General features: G+C 35.9%; 1 protein-coding gene and 1 long non-coding RNA gene across 9 annotated transcripts in view; both read left to right on the forward strand.

Annotated features, from left to right (window-relative positions):
- Positions 1-201: 201 nt before the first annotated feature.
- On the forward strand, positions 202-3,195 carry LOC148779109 (histone acetyltransferase HAC12-like). The gene is made up of 4 exons (XM_088855978.1): positions 202-406; positions 738-816; positions 1,201-1,431; positions 2,856-3,195. The coding sequence occupies exons 1-4, from the start codon at positions 315-317 to the stop codon at positions 2,883-2,885; spliced, it is 432 nt and encodes a 143-aa protein (XP_088712104.1). The 5' UTR covers positions 202-314; the 3' UTR covers positions 2,886-3,195.
- An 11,670-nt stretch (positions 3,196-14,865) lies between these two features.
- The window catches only part of LOC148779110 (uncharacterized), a 43,563-nt gene continuing 42,459 nt past the window's right edge, over positions 14,866-15,969 (forward strand). For 3 of the 8 annotated variants that reach the window (XR_016047664.1, XR_016047663.1, XR_016047668.1), the window contains exons 1-2: positions 14,866-15,199; positions 15,386-15,969. The exon at positions 15,386-15,969 is cut by the window's right edge. This is a non-coding gene — a long non-coding RNA (uncharacterized LOC148779110). Of the gene's footprint in view, positions 15,200-15,318 lie in introns of all 8 variants that reach the window. The other 5 variants (XR_016047669.1, XR_016047667.1, XR_016047670.1 and 2 more) reach the window with 3 other exon arrangements.

Raw genomic sequence — 15,969 nt, forward strand, 5'->3', positions numbered from 1 at the left:
TTAGCTATATCTTTCAAAACCATTCTTTTTTTTTTTTGCTACTTGAACTGTTATATATTAAACATTCTTGACCACTTATCAAAAAACCACATTTGTCCTCAGATGCCACTTTTTTACAAAGATAACATCATTAATTAGTTAACTTGCCATTTTCTTGAGATCTTTAACATTCTTTCCACCTTTTAAGAGTTTGTGTGGTTCTTTCTTTGTTAGTTTGTTCATCTTATTGAATGTAATGCTAATTTACACTGTATTTCCTTTGCCAGCTTGGAGATTCCATTCGTAAGAAGAGGGAGGATTTTATTGTGGTTCACATGCAGCATGCATGCAATTACTGTGGTGAATTTGAATTATCTAGGAAGCTCCGGGTTTGTATGTTGTGTGAAAATTTTTATCTTTGTGAGAAGTAAGTGCTTATTTTGATATAGTGAATGAATTTTTACAATTTACCCTTCTAAGTGACTTATGTCTTTCAAATGTTGGTCTTAAGATAAACTCGCATGATTCTAGAAAATCATATCATCTATGTTTTATTAAGAACAAAAAAGAAAAGCTTTCGTAAACTGAATGAATGCCATAGAATTTAATTGCAAAAATGCACTAAAGTGGATATTTTAAAGAACTTATAATTTCACCTTTTAATTCGGTCAGTATGCGATGCAATATCTATTTGAATCAAAAGCAGTTTTTAACTTTTAAATGATGAAATGTTAACTAATTTTTTGTTTATCTTGAAGTTGTTATGAGGCCGAACAAAATGTTGATTGCAAGAATCGAATTCCCTGTAACAGAAGGGGAAGGCATTCCTTTTCTCCTGTAAGTAGAGCAATTGGACATGAAGTCTCATCTAAATTTCATCATACATGGATTATCTTATGTGCATTTCAACTTTTAATATTTTATAGATTTCTTAAATGTGACTGTATAGTATGGTGGACTATATAAAAATCATGGTCCATTGGGTCATTGCAGACCACTTTGAAAGATGGGCCATGATGGAGTGTGTGTTGGGTTCACTTGAACTGACATGGAAACCTTACTTCTCTCCATCACTCTCCATCCCATCAATGGAGGTTGATGATCCAATCGACATTGCTTTACCCATTTCCATTTTATTACTAAATTATATTTACAGCTTCATTTAGCTTTTTGATCGCTATGCTTTTGGCTATATTAACACCACATATTAACTCCTTGCAGGTTGAGATGAATGATCCTCCTTCAAGTACCAAGGACAATGATGGTATTTTCCAAAGTGAAATATTTTATACACCACAAGCCTTCTTAGGCTTCTGTGTAGATAATCATTTACAGTTTGATACCTTACGTCGTGCAAAGCATTCCTCTTTTGTGATCATTGATACTGTTCATGACAATTTCCGCAAGAGCTTACATTGTCAGCCACTGAAGGGTCAAGCGGAAAATAACGAGGTGAGCAGAAAAGGGGTTTGTTGAACATTCCTGTTAAAATATGTTGCTAAGTTGAATCACTATAAAGTTGTGAAAGGACCCATTCTGGGGTTTATATGGATTGATAAATATGTAGTTAGTTAGATTTGTTTTACCATGGGCAAAGTATATTCTAATCCACTGCAGTATGGTAAAACCCCGGTCATGTTGGATCTTCCTTATACATTGAAGTGATGGACAGTGATAGAGATTGACATGGAGCCACTCACGTGAGGGTGGTTGCCACTGTTCCTCCATCATTATCCATGGCTTTAGTGGAGGGTAAATGGGGATTTCTACAATGTATTGGGTTATGTCATAATTTCCCTTGACCATGTATATACCATTGTTTTCCCATGATGAATATTCCTTCGAAGATTGTATGATTTTTTTATAACATGAGTCATGAGAGTGCATTGCATATTACAACATGATTTAGGAAAATCAGAGAAGGAAAATAAAACATAAAAAAATCTTTTATGAGACCCAAAATTCAATACTTCTAGTTTTGTTTTCCTTCTTACATATTTATAAAAGTAACCTTAAGTCACTTTCCCCATAAGAAACCCTAGTCACTCTTAAATCTTAGCCCTTCATCTTCTCAAATTAAATTCCAACTCTATCCCTTAGTTCTCTATAACATAAAAAGACTTATTTACCAAAGATAACTAAAAAAATTAAATGATCAAATGAACCCAATCTCATCTCTGAAGAAAAAAGCAAAATCAACAAATCTACATGTTACCTTTCATGCACACACATGGGAAAGGGGTTCTAATAGTTATTTTACAGCCTTGGATTTCATGATCTCTTTACTCAGCTTCAAATAAAGTTGGATCTTGCTCTTCAACTTGGGTGAGCAATGCCAATATCCCAATTGTTTTGAACTTGAAGAACTTTTCAATGGTTGTGCTAACTCTAGCTGATGCAATGTCTGAGCAATGGAGAAATGGAAAAGGCATTTGAAAGATGTGATCTAGACATGATAGGGAGCTATCCTTACTAGATCACTTTCAAATGCTAATCCAGTTGAGAGCACTGAAGAACAAGGGATGGTCGCTTTCCCCCAGCCCCCCACCTCCCCCCACCATATTAATCTGAAGTTTTATATCTATCCCCACCCCCAACACCCCCCCCCCCCCCTCCCCCCTGCCGGTATTATTCTGAAGTTTTAAATATCTCTCCCCACCCCCCCACCTTGTCGGTGTCTAATATCATATGCATCATCAAACTTAATGCTCTCTTGTGGTTTAATCTGAGGAGTCCTAAACATCTCTCTCTCTCTCTCTCTCTCTCTCTCTCTCTCTAGCAAATCCATCTCAACAATGTCATTTTTCCTTTGTTTACCTGATTAAAGGTTTTCATTTGCACTAGTTAACACTATAAATTTGCCTATGTATTATCAGCTTGAAGGATCAAAAGTCGAATTCCAATAGGAGATTGGTGTAAAAGAAGAAGAACCGACCTTTCATTGCCTTACGAGTTGCAGAGGTAGGAGGAAAGAAATAGAACCAAAAGAGATTGTAGATTCATTCAATATTTGCTCTGATCTTCACTTGAAGTTGCTGTGTATAACAATTAATTTGCAATACTCCCTTTTTCTCCCTCTATCTATCTATCTATCTATTTGTATGTCTATCAATCCATCCATCTGTCCATTTCCATCTATTTATTTGTCTCTTCATGTATCAGCCATGACATTGTATATTATAATTTAATCTGATAATTATTTTCTGAATTCATTTTTCTGAATTTATTTTCTGATCTCACTTTAAAGATGGAGCAATTGTACAATACTCAAAGGAAAATATTCCACACCCATTGCATGATACTTGAAAGAAGGTATTCCCTACTGAAACTTGTCTAAGGACAAGAAGTTTTTTAGCTTTTCAACAGGTTCTTGGAATGTGATGGGCATTTGGGGATTGAATTTTAGTAACTGTATGTATGTGAAACCATAAATGACGGTCCCCCGACTCATCTATTTATATAAGTCCTCCCTCCAAAATCCATCTCATCTTCGAGATGGATTCTAGATCCAAAAGTTTAGCAGTTGAGAATCTCCATCACGGTGAATATGAATCTAAAAAAAGAATAAATTTTAAAAATAAAATATGATATTTTTGAGATGGATGTTTGATGCATCAAGGGGGCGCATATGACATGAGTCCCCTGATGCACGAAACACTTTTCCTACCGTAAATCTAGCGTTTTTGGTAACCAAAGGCTTCTTAATGAATGTACTTGCAAAACTACTATATTTTCAAGGGAAAGTATACAATGAGACCATTTACCTTTGGTACATGGTGGTCACAAATAATCTTGACCATTAGATGTAAAATTCGGTGGTATATTTATTTCATTGATCGAGCTCTAGGTTCATAAATTTTTTCGAACTTTGTGACACCCTCAAGCTATTAAGTTTTACATCGGATGGTTATAAGTAATTGTGACCTCAGTATACTAAAGTTTAATGGTTTCATTGTATAGAATCCCTATTCTTAAAGGTTCTTTGTGGCGAGCGGTTAACTAAGAGGGTTGGCAATGGGTCACACAGTCCGGCCTGATTCCAAAAGATGTAGGCTGCGAGCCACAAAATATGGCCTGAGGACCAGGTCACTGTGGCTCAAGGGCCGAGTCTACCGGGTCCAGACCATGCCAGGCTTGATGTTTCTCCTCAAAGACTTCTGTTTTTTTTTTCTTTTTTTTTTTTTAAATAGTCTATGTGACCCAGCTTAGCTTGAGCCAATATCCCTTTGACCCAGTCTTGGCAATGCCGGGCTGGGCTGGCAATGGGCTGGCCCGATCCATTGCTAGCCCTAGACATCTCACTGACGGGCCTTGACTATCATGACATAACGAACTCCAATCATTTTTCCCTTGATTTTTGTGCAAATCTAATTTTCACAACTATAACCAGTGCTTTTTCTGCATCGATAGAGGTTAAATGTTGATGATTATTTCTAATAATGTAATGTAGTAACTACTCTTTAAAGGCCCACATGCCAACACTCTCTCTCTCTCTCTCTCTCTCTCTCTCTCTCTCCTTGCATTGTGTATGTTCAGGAGCATACTATACATTTACTCCATCGGGTGAAACATTTATTTTAAAGAATTTTTTTTGCATTTGATTTGAAATTTTGCAGTCCATCTAATTATAATTAGATGATTATTTTCAAATTATAATTATTTTCAAATAAAAAAATTGTAGATTTTGAGTTCTTTAACATCTAGATCATATCCTCCAAAAATTGGATGGTTCCAGTGCAATCTTGGGATTCTATTCTTTTTAGGCACATAGAGAGTGTATTTTTTTTTTTGGGGATAATATCCTCTAATTTTCTATTTTTAACTTTTATATCTCATTAGACCCAAGAATTGAAAATATTACTTGTAAGCAAAATGACTTCATCTTTTTTATCTTCCAACCTCCTAAACCCTTTTGACCATGTGTTATTGGCCTCAATAACTTATGAAAGGATTCTATCTCTTTCTCTCTCTAAAACTCCATCTCTCGCTTAAATCATCGACTCTCTCTCTCAAAACTTCATTTCTCTCTAAAACCCAAACTCTGTCTCTCTCTCTCACTCTCAAAACTCTATCTCTCTTCCTAAAACTCAAACTTCACCTTTCTCTCTCTAAAACTCCATCTCTCTAAAACCCAAACTCCATCTCTCTTTCACACATAAGAAGTATGCTCGTGTTCGAGCTCAAGCTAAACCCCTTGACTGGTAAACTCGTCGAGAAGCGAAGAGAGAGAGATTGAGTTTTAGAGAGAGAGTGATGTAGTTTAAATAGGACGTCATTTTAGTGTTTGTTTGGGTCAAAATTTTATGGTTAAAGGGGTCCAGGGGATTGTAAAATAGAAAAGATGAAGGCATTTTGCTAACAAGCAATATTTTCATTTCTTGGATCTCATGAGATATGAAAGTTAAAAATAGGGGATAAGGAGATATTTTCCTTTTTTTTTTTTCTTTTCTTTGGTATTAATTTCCTTGTTTTAGATATCACATCTCCAACGATATATATATTAATCATATATATATTACACATATATATACATATATTACACATATATATCTAAAACATATATATATTACACATGCACACACACACACACACACACACACACACACACACACACACACACATATATATATATATATATATATATATATCGTTGGATATGTGTAATATATATATGTATATATTACACACACACACACACACACACACACACACACATATATATATATATATATATATATATATATATATATATAACTTATCCTTGTTAGATGTGCAAATATAGGAAATATTCTATTTCCAACGACAATTTTATGCGCATAATGGAGAAGGAGGCTTTATGGAGGAAGACCCGGATGATAATCCTTGCTAAACTTGCCAAGGCCAAGAGGTTCGATCAAATAATTGATAGAAAGGGGCCATCTTAGATATTCATTGACATTGCCATCAGCTTGGTATACGGGTCTATGACGAGCTAATTCAACTCTGGTGCACTTTTCCCACCAATCATCTCCTTCCTTCAGGAATTTCTTGGGACACATGACATCTAAAATAGGATAAAAGAGTTTCAATTAATCGGAACTCATCTACATATCATTCATATTGGTCTAAGGCTCTGACCAACTACTGATGCCTGTCATGACTTTAAGTCGAAAGTCTGACCTTACATTTCTCATATATTGGGTTAAGACTCTGACAGATCATTGATGTTTGTCATGGCTTAAGTTGAAGGTTCGATCTTATATCCATTTCTCATATGTTGGTCTAAGACTCTAATCGATGGCTCATGCCTGTTATGGCTTAAGTTGAAGGTTCGACCTTAGACTCGTATCTCATATATTACCAAGGTTCCGACTGACGACTGATGCCTATCATGGCTTAAGCTGAAGGCTCAACCTTAGTTTTATTTATCATATATTGGTCTGAGATTTTGACCAATAGTTCATGCATGTTAAGGCTTAAGTCAAAGGTTTGACCTTAGACTCATTGACCGATAGTTCATGCATGTCATGGCTTAAGTAGAAAGTCCGACCTTAGGTGCATTTCTCATTTATTAGGCTAAGACTCTGACAAGTGATTGGTGCTTATCATGGCTTAATTCGAAGGTTTGATCTTAGATCAATTTCTCATATATTGGTCTAAAACTCTAATCGACGGCTCATGCCTATTATGGTTTAAGTCAAAGGTTCGACCTTAGGCTCATATCTCATATATTACCTAAGGTTTTGATGGATGATTGATGTTTGTCATGGCTTAATTCTAAGGTTCAACCTTAGATCCATTTCTCATATATTGGTCTAAGACTCTGACCAATGCCTGATGCTTGTTATAGCTGATGTTGAAGGTTCGACCTTAGACTCACTTCACATATTGGTCTAAGAGTATGACCAATGACAATTGCTCACCATATGGCTTAAGTCGAAGATCCGACCTTAGACTCATTTCTTATATATATATATATATAGATATATATATTGTCTTTGGCTTTGATTGACGACTAATACCCCTTGTATGGCTCAAGTCATAGGTCTAAACCTCGGATTGATTCCAGATATATTTGTCAGAGGTTTTTGACCAACGACTAATGCTTATGATATGGCTTAGGTCATAAGTCCAACCTTGGACTTATTCCAAATATATTCATCCTAAAGCTTTGACAGACAACTAATGTTAAGGCTTTGTCTGACAATCAGTGCTCATGATATGAGTTTAGTCACAGGTCAAAGCTTTTTCACTAGCTCTTGTAGGCGAGTTGCTTGATTTGGGTTGGGTTTTTTTTAAGCCTTCCCTTTGAGGCTGCCTCATGGGCCCCTTCTTCAAAGTCTTCTGAAGAAGATGAGGATATGCCAACAACCCAAAAGTGGGAAGATTGGCTGCGATTACCCTTTGCTGCCATAACGGCTAGGGGAATGTCTATTATATGATCCCTACTACCCTTAATAGCAGCAATAAGGTCGGGATTTAGAGAGATGGATAGCTGACGAGGGAAGTTTGGGTTTGGAGAACTTATGATGTGATGTGAGTAGAGTTCTCATGGCTAACCGATATTTATAGGCACTCACATGGAAGCCGAAGGAGTGATCTCTTGGAAATAAGGGATACTGATGATAATGTGTTGAGAAATGACGATTTGATGAGTATGTTCCGCCATTAATTCAAGACTCCTAGATTAAAGAAATTCTTGAGGAAAACGAGGCATGTATGCATGACCATGATGAAAGGGATAATCGATGTCGGTAAACCACCAAATCACCTGATGTCACACACCTTTTGGGATTCTCCCACACATGTAACATTTGGGGCGGTTTTGTTGGCTGTGTTTTTAGTCACCATACAAAATAAGTACATTTTAACTAGACGCATAATGAATTGAAGGTGTAATTATAAAACAAGTGCTTAACTGGTGCCAGATAGATGTCTTGACGGACAGTCGATAAGATATTGAGCGTGATCTGTGAAGATATTTCCAAAGATACAACCCTGATATGATACAACGATATGAAGATATGATATTCCCCAGACTCATCATATGAAGGCTCCAAGATGCCTTTACAGTATTGTTCATCAGTCAACTCATATATATCATGACTTATGACTAATAATAACGAGAGGAGTCAAACCATATCAATGTGAGACAAATTCTAGGATACATATACTCCTAAGGTTCATACATGTGTGTTCATAAGATATTAAAGGAATTTGATGTGGTATGACACTATCCAATCTGACGTTGGTCTAGTGTTCTCCTTGACTAACAATTGATGATAGAAGATACCTTTACCATCTCAAACGTGAGAAGAGTTTTAAGATATATATGCTCCTAAGGCCCATATATGCCTCTCCATATGATAGGTGAAATAATTCGATACAGAATGATAAATTTGATACAGAATGATAAGCTTCCTAATCCATCATCAGTCACACATGTGCATCGTGACTAATGATCGATGATAAGAGACCATGAAATCATATCAATTTGAGACAAATTATGAGATACATATACAATCCAATGGCCCATATACACCTCTCTGAATGACACTGGAGGAGTTTGGTGAGATGCGATAAGTCTCTTTGAATCCATCGTTGGCCAAGGATAAAGTGTTTGATGGATGGAGCCTAAGGAAAGCCTCATCATATGATATCACAATGAGGTGCATCCTTGCAAATGTGATTCATGAGGTTTCATATGCCTTTAAGTCCAAGAATTATACAAAATGGGCATCATTCGGAGTTGACTTAACCCTAGCACCCGTATTCATTTAGTGGTCAAGATATGCCTTGACCGACACCCCAAATTTTATGTTTGGGATGAAGTCGAGACTTTCAAGGATTCATAATTGAGGCATTATATCACTCACCGTAAAGTTTCACAGTATTCAGAAATGGTTTAACTCCTCATCTGTATTCATTGACAATCAAGGGCCTTATACGCTGTCTGTCAAAGCCAGGATGACCTCCGGTCATCAAAATTGAGGTTTCTCTCTATATACGAGGAGTTTTGTCATGGGTCCAAGACCATTAGATTCTTGAATTAATGCTGACCCATGACCATTAGATTCCTGACTTAATGCTTTATCACCATTAAAAGGTGCAACATTATATTAATTCTTGAGGTAGGAGCGGTTGAGCCCGCAAATCACTAATCCTACTGGCGTAATTTCTAGCAGCAAAGGGTCCACTTTGTTGAACAATATCTCTCTCATATATAATCTATTTGAAGTGAAACTTGGATCATTGGGTTCGTCTCTGGGTTCTCTACAATCTCTCCAAATTTCATGACCAAAAGGTTCATCACCAAGAAGCGGTAGAAGAAATATGCAGACATGGTAGAACTTGGCTGCAACAACTTAATCGACGATGGATACAAATAACAAAATCCCTTATTTTTCTTACACGGTGTTCCTGCTGAAATCTTAGAGCTTCGAATTCGAATTCAAATGTCAAATAAGATGAACATTGACCAAGCATGTAGTTATCAACAAAGCCATTTATGAGAGCATTCACATTCAAACAAAGATACATGGTTATCGTCTATGGCTCAATTATAAAAGATAAAGGCATGTGATAAACGAATGGATAAACATGATAAGCTTTTATGCTTATCAACGATTGAAGGATTATATAAACCTCAATTCTTGATGAGGAAAGGACTTCAATTTCATTGGATTGACAGGATTGGATCAGTTCAGCTCAGTGAGAGACTGAGACATAAACACTCTTTGATGATATTTGCACGATTGAGAGAGATAGAAGAGAGTGATTGTATTTTTCAGTAAGTTAAGGATCAGCCCATTGATACTACTGTTGTTGCTGCTACATTGCAATAATCTGATAGAGAGAGAGAGAAGCTATTAAATTTAGACTCACGATAAGCTTGATATCAAAGGAGCAGACCATCCATATAATACCCCTGCATAAAGTCAGGTATATAGGCTCATGATGGCCTTGGTATTGATTTATTTGATGTGTGTTTGTATATTTTCCTTTCCTAGAATCATATGTATAGACTTCAAGGCCCGAATCTAGCTTTCAGGCTGATGTAAATTGTAACATAGGTTCAAGCCTATGGAACTCTTCCGCTCTCAATATGATAGGTAAAGCCTGTATTTCTATGATATGGAATACATGGGTGAATTTGACCCCGAATGTGTTTGCTCTCTGGTAGTTCATTAGGAGTCATGATGTTTTTTTTAAACATTTGAAATTAATGTTGCACATTTTTCAGAGCGACCAGACCGAAGTGAAGCGAAGCTTGGTACTGTCGTTTCAGTTAGATTTGGGCCGCTTCAATCAAATTTGGGTATGATTCAAGCCGATTTTGCTGAAGCTTGGCCTCTTCGGCCTAAGCAAAGAAATATCTATATAAAAATATTTTTTCTTTTTTCATTTTTTTTAAATTTTTATTTTTTCATTATTTTTATTTATTTTAGATATATATCTAATTTATTTATTAAATTAAAAATATTTGAAGTCTTCCCCCGATCGGCTAAAGCACCGAATTGCTTCATTTTCTCACCAAATCGAAGACGACTCCGAAGAGAATCTGACAACATTGTGCACATATAATTTTCTAAACAATATAAACCAACTCCAAACATTACATGATCAACTCTCCATACCACAAAACATTTTAAAAATCAAAATTACAACAAATAAGTGAAAAGTATCAAGGGGAAGCCAATTGTCAAACCCTTTGTGCCAAGATCACATAAGCGAACCTTTTAGGGTCTTAATTTTGTCCCATGTATGACAGCACGTACGACTGTGATACAAAGGGCTTGTCTCACTTATGTGACGGCAAGCTTATGCTCAATTATTAACCACTTTATTAGCTTCAAAATGAGAGACATAAATGTACTTTTGATGATAATGTTGATAAAAACAATGAGCATAGACATCTTATGATGTATGGGAGTATATGACCATAGACAAGAGAAAACAAGTATTGATTCACAAGGGAAATGCTTTAGGATCAAATGACTATGATGGGGCATTCAAAGAATCACTAAATGCTTGCTAGTATTCATGAAATATCTCATATAATTCTCAGAGAAATTAGATTAACAAAATGGTAGAGAAAGTGGTGTCTAAATTCAAGATTGAAAACTAGACTATGCACATTACGTGGTGTGGATGCATAGTTTTACAAGGTAATCAAAGATCACGAACACTCGAACATAAAAGGAGAAAATTTTTATTGTAATCACAAATTTACAGTAATAAAAAGACAGAAGAAATACTCTTAAAATAAAAGAGTAGAGGCTATGGGGATCACCTTAAGTATGGAGCATCAAGTGGGCTAGACACCGTAAAGAACTCAAATGGCCATATCTATATTTGCTCAAAAGGAAATGAAGCCATTTCAAAAATTTCACCTGACCTTAGCCAATAGATGATGCCACACCAAAATGTGATTTATACTATGATTATCATCCAAGACTTAGGGCCTAAGCCAAAATTTCATGATGTATCCTCAACCCTAGACACATGTGAAAAAAAACTACATGAGTGCCATCTAAAGCGTGTGACAAAATTACTCACTTAAGTAATAGAACTATTTTTCATTTAAACTATATAAAACTCCTTATTATAAAACACACAAATTCCAAGGAAAGACACCTAAGGGGGTTTTATGTTAGAGGCATGTCGGTCCCATGAGGTGCCTTGTGTCACCCTATAGCCACTTGGATAGTACATGTGGCCTCCACTAGCTTTCCTTGATTGAAATATACCCCAAATAAATTAAAAAACCTCATTTTCTTGCTCCAAAAAAATTTTAAAAATTGCCAAAATTTCTTAAAAATCTCAAAATCATTTTTCATATAAAAAAAGTACTTATTTTGATATCAAAACAAAATTGGACAAGAGGTAAAGGAGATCTATGGGTTGAAATTTTAGTATCAGAGTACTGCACTGCGCTAGTTCAGGATGATGGTCCATTCACTTGGAATGACGTAACAAGCCTATAATCCAAAGGCTTTGGTAAGGACGCATAATATGGTTTATCAATGTCATCCCAATCAATTTTCCAATACTTTTAGGTGTGAGTGAATTACAAGTGCGCTCCTGGGGACATAGAAACAATAATATATAGGGTCGTTGCACATGTGTACTAGCTCTTCCTAGTTGGATAATTACACTTAGAAGAGTGGCTTCTTGCGCAATTGTGAGTGCACATGCCACAAGTTGTTCTCGTATCAGAGTATGGACTCATTCCCTATGAGTCATGACCTTCCCATGTAGGGTTATTATACTTAGATATTGGAGTTCTTATTTCCTTTTAGTTCTCTTAACCCTATCCAACACATAATCACATGAGGCATATAGTCTAAGTATATCAGTGACTTAGAGGCGACCCTCACACTTCTAAAAGCATTGATCAACAACCGCATATAAGAAGAAAAATGACCTTATAAAATAACTCCCACAAAACAAGTATTTGTAATGATGTTAGGACAACATGAAACATTAGGATCCCACACAATCCATAAACCCCCACAGGCACCGACATAATCCACCCCACAAAAAATAACAAACCCAAAATCCAAATCTCCTTAACAATAAAAAGAGACGGGTTTGGTAATTTAGTTTCATGCAATAACAAAACATCAACTTATATTTATGGACAAGAAGCTTTACCTCCTTCTTATGACTCGACTCACCGAGGCCCCGAACATTCCAACTTATTAGCTTCATTTTGGTGCATAAGTAGCTCCATTTTCGACAAGCTCCTCACCTTCCCAGCGGATATGGACGTACATGATTCTACGGGTTCCATTACACTGTCATCACTTAGAATGATCAAACCACCACCACCTTGATCCATTTTTCGAGGTGCAAGGCTAGGTGATGATCTTGTAGGCTTGGCAACAATCTTGGCAATCCCTTTTCCCCCCAGCTTTTGTCTTCTCAGCAGGAGTCTCGATGACCTGTCTCCCACCTTACTTCTTCTTCCTCCTTGGCCCTCTAGACCTTTCCTCATAAAGTATCTGCAACCTGTCTATTTAGAGCAATGAAAGTCACTCCCATGTCCCCAAGGATACTTTCAAAATCCTCATGTTCATCACCATCAGATGAGAAAACTTGTCATCCTTAAAAGAAATCAATTCTAGGTTCTCAGCTGGGAAAACATTTAACGGGGGAATCATCAATGCTTCCTCAATAGAACCATCCATCGCCACCATAGTTTGAACTTGTTGAGGGTCCACAATAGCATTACTAGGATTCTCTGTTTGCATTTCTTCTTCATGATCAAGATTAATAAGAGGCGGTCTCTACTGCTCTGTTGAAGGGTTCCCTTCTTAACAACCAGTCTAAATGGTAGGAGTTTTTTCGGTGCCATGGTATTCAAGAAGCTAGAAAATGTCCACAAAAAATTACTATTAAACTTACGCAAACACTTAGCCAAACGGATTGCGTCTTCTTCCCTCAGAGATGTAGTTACAAAAAATTACTATTAAACTTAAGCAAACACTTTTTTGTAGGTGAAAAAATGGATTACTCTCCAATGACTTTGCTTAAGAACTCTTTTAACTTCTAACTCATCATTATGACAAAAGATAAATCCAAACTTCTTAACCGGTGGATCATAAGAAAGCTATCATGCTCTACCAACCTAGTTGCTCAAATCAAAAAGGTCATTAGACGGGGAACAAAAAGGACCAACCAACAATAAAGCAATATGCTTAGAAGTATGAGAACCACTCTACATCTGAATTAACAAAAAAAATAGTTTGACTCTTAAGGGAAAACGAGCTAAGATATAATTTAAGCTTTTAACTTAGTCCACTTTTGATTGTGAAATCTAGGCGAAAGAACTCATTTTTTTCTCTTGAAATTTATATCAAAGAAATGAACTTTCAACTTAATTCACTTTTGATTGTGAAATTTAGGCGAAGGAACTCATTTTTTTTCTCCTGAAATTTATATCAAATAAATCAGTCTTGTACTCCAGGAAATTCAAGTATGTTGTACACCTACAGGGGTACCGTTGTAGGTCCCTTCTATGTGTATGTGGAAGGGACCGCATCGTTTCCAGATTTCAATTCTTTTTTCTTTTTCTCAAATTTATTTTTGTTTGAGGTATCACCATCTTCAGATTGGAAACTTGTTGTATGCACCAGGGGACAAATTCTTAAATTTGTATTCCCAGAGGCATAAAACATCTATCTTAAAGATGGATTCATATGGGTAGTTTCTCTCGAAAAAAGTTATAACCAATGGTCTAAATATTTCATTCGTAAAATTATCTGTTTCAGCTTTTAAAATTTGTTTTTCTAATAAATTCATGATATCCATGTTAAAGGTTATATATTCCTTAAAAATTAGGTCTAAAATTTATCTCAAAAATGAATTTTTAAGAGATGACTCATCTCTATATATGAGTCCCTATGAGTCCCATGACTCGTAGAAACCCTTTCCCTTTCTAATTACTACGTCTCCATAAATAACATGTGGAAAATTGTTTCATATGGATTGGACAACATTTCTACATATGCGGTTCAGAACGTGTAAAGCATCCATTTTAAAGATAAATATAAAATAATACAAACTAACGGTCTAAATATTTTCTTATTAGATTTATTAATTTTAATTTTTAAAATTTATTTATTTAAGTCTTAAAATCCATCTGAAAAATAGATTCATCAACAGGCCCGTATTTCTATTTGCCGCGTAGAAACTGGGTCTTACTATATATGCCAGCCAATGTTACCTAGAGAGAGGGAGGGCGAGAGAGAGAATTTTGCAAGAAGTTGCCAACCGTTGGATGTGTTTCGGCAGAATCCAATGTCCCAACCAATGGAAAAAACGAATCCAACCGTCACAAACAAATGACCGTTGATAGCGGTGCCTTTATATATCTCGACCAGACAAGAACAATGCCATTTGAAAACCAAACTTAACGAGTTTAGAGAGAGAAAAAGAGAAGAAGAGAGAGAAATAAAAGAGAAGAGGCAGAAGAATAGAGGGAAGAAGAGAGACGAAGAAGATAGGAGGCAGAATAATAGAGAGAAGAAGGGTTAGTGGTTGAGGGAGAGATAGGACTGGGTTTTCCTTGCTCTCCTCTTAGTTCACTCTTCTCACAGTAGCAGAAACCCTAATTTTTGAATCCATGTCCTTTTTTTATTTTCTTCTGTTATATCCGGTCTTGGAGCTGTCGTTTTTTGGCAAAATTTGGAAGAGGAGATGGCAACAACCAGGAATGTAGTGCCCCTAATCAGAGGTAATAGATCGTTTTAGGGTTTATTTATTTTGTGGTGAATTATCTGAAATTTTAGCTGCTTGCTCGTGTAGAATCTAGTTTGTTTTTTTCATCAGGAAGGAATTTTTTTGGACTTACAGGAAATTTTTATATTCTAGTGTGAATTCTCTGAAATTTGAGGTTTGGAGCTGTTGTTTTTTGGCAAAGGTTGGAAGAGGAGATGGCAACAACCGGGAATGTAGTGCCCCTGATCAGAGGTAATAGATCGATTTACGGTTCCTTTATTTTATGGTGAATTCTCTGAAATATTAGCTGCTTGCTCATGTAGAATCTAGTTTGTTTTTTCATCAGGAAGGAAATTTGTTTGACGCACAGGAAATTTTTATATTCTATTGTGAATTCTCTGAAATTTGAGTTTTTGACTCAGAGGTTCATTGCAACTGATTCTGTGAAATTTTCACAAAATTGATTAATGATCAGTTTCTCTTAAAATATTCTGTTAGAAATCTTAGAAATACTTCGTGTTATTTTCTTCTCTGTCTGATGTATTTTCAGGAAAATTTCCTTAATCAGTTTTAGGTTTTCATTGGCTCAGTTGTTTTATTTTGTGGCCTCACGATTTCTTCCATGGCCATTTATTCTTTGTTTTTCCGTATTTTTAAAGAATCTATGTTCCATGGCCTAGTAACAGAGGCATGACTATTAGGATTTATTTTTTATTCTGTACGTAAGGGTTACTTTCTTCTTCTAAAACTTGTTCTAACCTAAAATGGGTTCAAGTGTTTTTCATA

Source organism: Amborella trichopoda, chromosome 13 (assembly GCF_054954075.1).
Source record: "Amborella trichopoda isolate Santa Cruz 75 chromosome 13, AtrichopodaSantaCruz75HAP2 v2.0, whole genome shotgun sequence".
Lineage (NCBI taxonomy): Eukaryota > Viridiplantae > Streptophyta > Magnoliopsida > Amborellales > Amborellaceae > Amborella > Amborella trichopoda.

Excerpts from the sequence above, each read along its gene's own strand:
- LOC148779109 (XM_088855978.1), top strand. The coding sequence starts at position 315 with ATGCAGCATGCATGCAATTACTGTGGTGAATTTGAATTATCTAGGAAG. Across the intron at positions 817-1,200 it reads GAAGGCATTCCTTTTCTCCT|GTTGAGATGAATGATCCTCC; the intron begins GTAAGTAGAGCA and ends AACTCCTTGCAG. Across the intron at positions 1,432-2,855 it reads GTCAAGCGGAAAATAACGAG|CTTGAAGGATCAAAAGTCGA; the intron begins GTGAGCAGAAAA and ends ATGTATTATCAG.